At 43.1% G+C, this 6,121-nt stretch overlaps 1 protein-coding gene across 1 annotated transcript; it reads left to right on the top strand.

Moving 5' to 3' along the window:
- The first annotated feature begins 422 nt into the window (after nucleotides 1-422).
- LOC143532856 (uncharacterized) lies at nucleotides 423-1,028 on the top strand. Its single transcript, XM_077027778.1, has one exon. It carries the CDS (start codon nucleotides 423-425, stop codon nucleotides 1,026-1,028), a length of 606 nt encoding a protein of 201 aa, XP_076883893.1.
- Nucleotides 1,029-6,121: the final 5,093 nt, after the last annotated feature.

Raw genomic sequence — 6,121 nt, 5'->3', positions numbered from 1 at the left:
CCCTTAGGATGTCACACAAGTCATGGTGGTTCATGCAACGTGTGACTCCGACCCTCTATGTGTTACAATGTGTTTTAACCGAAAGTCTGTCAAGTCGTGGTGATACACGAATACCCAGCTTTTGGTTCGATTTATTTTCAAAATTTTGATTTTTGTGTTGGAGCATAGGAGTCCATGGTGGTTCATGAAAACTCTAAGTTCCTCACAACACTTATTATATTTATGGTTTTCATATTTTAACAAACTTTACAAAAGATTAATTTTCTTTATATATATCATGCACTATTTCGAGTCTCACGATTTTCGAAACCTTTGTTCACAGAATGGCCTCCCGCAATCTTAAGCGTCGATCATCTGGAATCTCTAGCCGCAAGATAACTTCCCAGATCATTAAGCACCTGACAGCGGTCCTCCCCAATATCATGACCGAGATGCACCAGAACATCATGGCTAACGTTAACCCTCCTCCTCCCCCGCCTTCAGCTCCCATTGTGACCTTTAAAAACTTTACCGATGCCAAACCTACCTATTTCGATGGAACTCAAGGTGCCACTGCCCTACTTCAGTGGTACGATAAGGTGGAGAGCGTATTTTTCCAAATTGAGTGTCCTGATGATACGCGAACCCGATTCGCTACAGGTATGTTCGAGAAGGGCGCTCTTACATGGTGGGTCAAGGAAAAGTCAACCCGTGGTGTTGAAGCTACCATAGCCTTGCCGTGGAAGAAATTGAAGGATCTCATGACCCGACAGTTTTGTCCTCCAAATGAGCTTATGAATTTGGAGGCTGAGTTTTGGAGCCTTAAGCAAGAAGGTGGTGAGCACTCCGCTTACACCACCCGTTTCAACGAACTAAGTGTGTTGGTGCCGCATCTCGTCACCCCCGATTCTCGTGCCATTGATAAGTATATCCGGGGACTACCAAGACAAATTCAAGATAATGTCTTTAGTAGTTCTCCCAAGGAACTTGGTGATGCGATCAACCTTGCTGCAACGTTGACCGATAATCATGTCAAAGCCAGTTTTTGACATTGAAGTGGTCCAAGAAACCCGTTGAAAAACCCTCTCCCTCACCCAAAGAAACCAAAGCCAAACCCTCCAAACCTGCTTATTCCTCGAGCCACCGAAACAACAAGCGCAATAACTACGCGCTGACCCAACAAACCGCACCGCAACCCCAGCCAAACCTTGCACCCCCTCCCAAGAAACTTTATAATGGACACCATCCATTTTGCAAAACGTGTCAACGCCATCACCCCGCTAGTTCCGCTTGCCGCCAATGCAGCCGTTGTAACCGCTTTGGACACCTTAGCAACATTTGTCATGGGACCGGCTATCCTTGCTCTCCCATGGTTTAATCCACCAAACCCTCACCCCGTACAATTTGCTCAGTCCATTAGCCAAGTGCGGGCTTCTTAAAACTGTGGTGACCCTGGCCACTTCCGCAATGCGTGTCCACGACTCATGAACGTGAACTCCTTTATACTTGCCCCAACCAGACAAATCCAGCTTCAAGCTTATTAAGCCTACCAAGCCATTCAGCCACAAGCTCCACTGCTGTTGGCTAATCAAACTCTAGCTCAGTCGTTCCCAGCAATTCAAGCACCCGCACCCCAAGCCGCTCAAGCTGTTCAAACTCCCCAAGATAATCGTGGGCGTGCCTTCATGATGAATGCCCACCAAGCTCAACTAAACAACAATGTGGTAAACGGTACGTTTCTTGTAGACGACCACTTTGCAACCATTTTATTTAACACCAGTGCCGATATGAGTTTCGTATCCTTAGAATTTGAACTGTTACTTGCTAACCCGATCTAAGCTTAGAAACCCGTACACTTTTGAAGAGCGAATGGTAAATCCGTGACGATCGATTCCGTTATTCGAAGTTGCAAGATGAATCTTAATGGCCACAGGTTCTCAATCGACCTCATGCTGATAGTAGGCATGGATTGGTTGTCCTCTCACCGTGTCGAAATCGTTTGCTTTGAGAAGATCATTCGTATTCCGATTGCCGATAGCCCAACCCTTCGTGTTATTGGTGAAAAGCCTCCTCCTTCGAGTCTTAACCTCATAACTTGTTTTCAAGCCCAAACATATTTACGCAAGAAGTATGTAGCGTTCGTGGCTCACTTTGTTGAAAAGAAGGAGCAAAAGATCAAAGACATTTCGGTTGTTCGAGAGGATCCCGAAGTGTTTCCCGATGACGTTTCTGGTCTTCCTCTCGTTTGAGAAGTTGAGTTCCGCATTGATCTTGTGCCTGGTGCAACTCCGATTGCAAAGGCTCCCTAACGTCTTGCACCATCCGAGATGCAAGATTTTCTACCCAACTCCAAGAACTTTCAGACAAAGGGTTCATCCACCCTAGTTCGTCTCCATGGGGCGCACCTGTTTTGTTTGTCAAGAATAAGGACGGTTCCTTTCGCATGTGTATCGACTACCGCGAGCTCAAAGAGCTTACGGTCAAGAATCGTTACCCCTTGCCTCGCATCGACGATCTCTTCGATCAACTTCAAGGAGCATCTTGCTTCTCCAAGATTGATCTTCGTTCAGGTTATCATTAACTACGCGTGCTTGAAGATGGTATACCCAAAACCGCCTTTCGGACTCGGTATGGACATTACGAGTTTAGGGTTATGCCCTTTGGGTTAACCAATGCACCCGCGGTACTCATGGACCTCATGAACCGCGTGTGCAAGCCATACTTAGATAAATTCGTGATTGTCTTTGTTGATGATATTCTCATATATTCTAAGTTCAAAACCGAGCATACGAAGCACCTTCATTCCATCCTTGATCTCTTGAGGAAGGAACAACTTTACGCGAAGTTCTCGAAGTGTGAATTCTGGTTGAATGAGATTCCATTCTTAGGGCACATAGTAAACGAAAAGGGTATTCACGTTGACCCTGCCAAAATTAAAGCCATTAAGAATTGGAAAACCCCAACCTCTCCTACCGAAGTTCGTTCGTTTCTTGGTCTTGCGGGTTATTATCGTCGTTTCATCCTCAATTTTTCCAAGATCGCTTTGCCCCTAACCACCTTAACTCACAAGGATAAACCTTATGTGTGGGGACCAAAGCAAGATGAAGCATTCCAAACTCTCAAATGTATGCTTTGCGATGCGCCGATCCTTGCTCTCCCCGAGGGCAACGAAGACTTTGTTGTCTATTGCGATGCTTCTAACCAAGGCCTCAGTTGTGTCCTTATGCAACGAGGTAAAGTCATCGCCTACGCTTCACGGCAACTAAAAGTTCGTGAAAGAAATTACACAATGCATTATCTCGAGCTCGGTGCTGTTGTTTTTGCGTTGAAAATTTGGATACATTACCTTTATGGCACAAAATGTGTGGTATTCACTGAACACAAGAGTCTTCAACACATTTTTGACCAAAAGGATTTGAAAATGCGGCAACGACGATGGGCCGAATTACTTAGCGATTACGACTGTGAAATTCACTATCATCCTGGTAAAGCGAATGTTGTAGCCGATGCCCTTAGTCGAAAGACCCATGTGAATTCTATCTTGCTTCATAGTGTGACCGTCCAAACCGATCTCTAACTTTGGATCTTTGAAGCCCAACATGAATCGGTCACTGAGGGTAATATGCACGACGAAATGTCCTGTGGCGCTGAGCTTCAACTCGAAACTAAGCGTGATAGTTTGTTGTATTACCTTAATCGTTTGTGGGTTACCAATCGTGACGATCTTCGTACTTTCATCATGGACGAAGCTCGTAAGTCGCGATATTCCATTCATCCCGGTGCGGATAAAATGTATTTCGACTTACGGTCCACATTTTGGTGGCCCAGTATGAAGAAAGACATTGCATTGTACGTCGCAAAGTGCCTTACTTGCGCTAAAGTTAAGGCTGAGCATCAGCGACCATCTGGTTTACTCGTGCAATCGCACATCCCGATTTGGAAATGGGAAGATGTGACCATGGATTTCGTGTTTTAACTCCTAACCACTCGAAACCTCCACGATGGAATTTGGTTTATTGTTGACCGTTTAACTAAGTCCACGCACTTCATTCATATCAATGAAAAGTTCTCGTTTGATCAACTCGCTCAGATCTATGTTCAGCGTATCGTGTGTCGTCATGGTGTACCCTTGCGCATTATTTCAAATCGTGATAGTCGTTTTACTTCTCGCTTTTGGTCATCTTTGCAAACCGCGTTGGGAACTCGTTTGGACCTTAGCACCACCTATCATCCTCAAACCGATGGGAAATCCGAGCAAATGAGTTCTCCTACAATAACACAGCGTTGGGAACTCGTTTTGGACCTTAGCACCGCGTTGGGAACTCATTTTGGTGGAAACTGGGATTCTTATCTTCATTTGATTGAGTTCTCCTACAATAACAGTTTTCATACGAGCATCGGTATGGCTACATTTGAAGCACTCTATGGTCGTAAGTGTCGTTCTCCCATTTGTTGGAACGAGATTGGTGAAACCCATATCACCGGTCCCGAACTTGTCCAAGAGACCACTGATCGAATTGCGCAAATTCGACAAAATCTTTTAGCCGCTCGTAGTCATCAAAAGAGCTACGCGGATAATTGTCGACGACCTCTTGACTTTAACATGGGTGATCGTGTTCTTCTCAAGGTATCCCCTTGGAAGGGTGCTGTTTGTTTCAGTAAGAAATGTAAATTATCTCTTCGATATGTTTGACCTTTCAAAATCCTCGATCGTGTTGGTAGCGTGGCCTATACTCTTGAACTTCAACAAGAACTCGCGAATGTTCATCCAAAGTTTCATGTGTCGAACCTTAAGAAATGCTTAGCCGAGGAAAATCTCCACATACCACTTGACGAAGTGCGCATAGATGAGTCTATGCACTTCGTTGAGAAACCGGTGGAAATCATGGACCGCAAGGACAAAGAGACCAAACGTAGTCGTATACCTTTGGTAAAGGTTCGTTGGGAATCTAAACGTGGTGCTGAATTTACTTGGGAACGGGAAAACCAAATTCGAACTAAGTATCCCCATTTGTTTGATACGGATTCTTTTGCCTAATTTCGTGACAAAATTTTCAAAACTAGGGAATGCTGTGACATTATTCGTTTGCCTAATTTCGGATTTTTGTATTTGTAAACCCGACCCGTTGGGTCATTTCAATGTATGATCATTATTATTTATCATTAATAAAGTATTCCCGACGTTTATGTTCGATGTTCGTTCATTTATTTATATATTCAACTTATTGATGAAATCCCGAACTTTATCGTTAATCAAGCTTACGGGTTTAACACATAAATACTCCAAAGCCTTAATATAATTCAGAAATTATAACATTCAATAGTCCAAGGGCTGATTGTGAAAATTATACTTTTATTTTCATATTAAAACAATTATAAAACTCTAGGGACTAAACTAAAACTTTTAATTATATTAATTACCCAACCCAGCCCCTCCCCGTCGCCCGCTTTTCCGGTGGAGTATCTGGCCACCGGAGACGTCACCGGAAAACGCCTCTTACGCCATAAAATTCGTTGTTTGACCCATTTAATTATATCAAGATACTCCACCGTCGATATTATATTATGATTAACAATTTAATTTGATTAAGTATAACGTATAACCGTCGTAGATCCCGTAACAATAGTCGGACTTATCTCACGGACATAAACTCCACAATTTTGACCACCTCGTTATAATTAGACTATAAACAGGACACTTCACGACCTTTACAACTCGCTCATACCCTTCAATTTCTCACTATCACTCTCTTCTAGTCGTAATCATAAGCTCAAGACTCTGTTTTTCCGGAAAACTAATTATCAACTAAACCAAAACACTTTCAGGTAATTGACATATGAATATTAACAGTTTCAATGCGATGAACAAAACCCCTATAAATGTTTTCATAACATAATTGAATTCCATTGCTGGTCTACTGGTTAGAGCATGTTTGTATTTCGCGCGAAACCCGGGTTCGAAACCCGGGTCAGACGGTTTTTTAACATTTTTTTGTTATATATAAGTAATCAGTATATCATGAACTGTTATTATATTTAAGCAATAAAAACCATAACTTTAACGAATATAAGCTACATAACAGTTGATTAACACTTGGACCTTGTAACCTAGAGACCCGGGTTCGAAACCCGGGTCAGACAC

The sequence above is a fragment of the Bidens hawaiensis genome, unplaced genomic scaffold, assembly GCF_021521415.1.
Source record: "Bidens hawaiensis isolate Kalapana, Puna unplaced genomic scaffold, B.hawaiensis_p1.1 tig00009566_1, whole genome shotgun sequence".
In the NCBI taxonomy this organism is placed as follows: Eukaryota; Viridiplantae; Streptophyta; class Magnoliopsida; order Asterales; family Asteraceae; genus Bidens; species Bidens hawaiensis.
The sequence above is the reverse complement of the archived record's forward strand: the minus strand, read 5'-3'. Positions and strand labels throughout refer to the sequence as shown.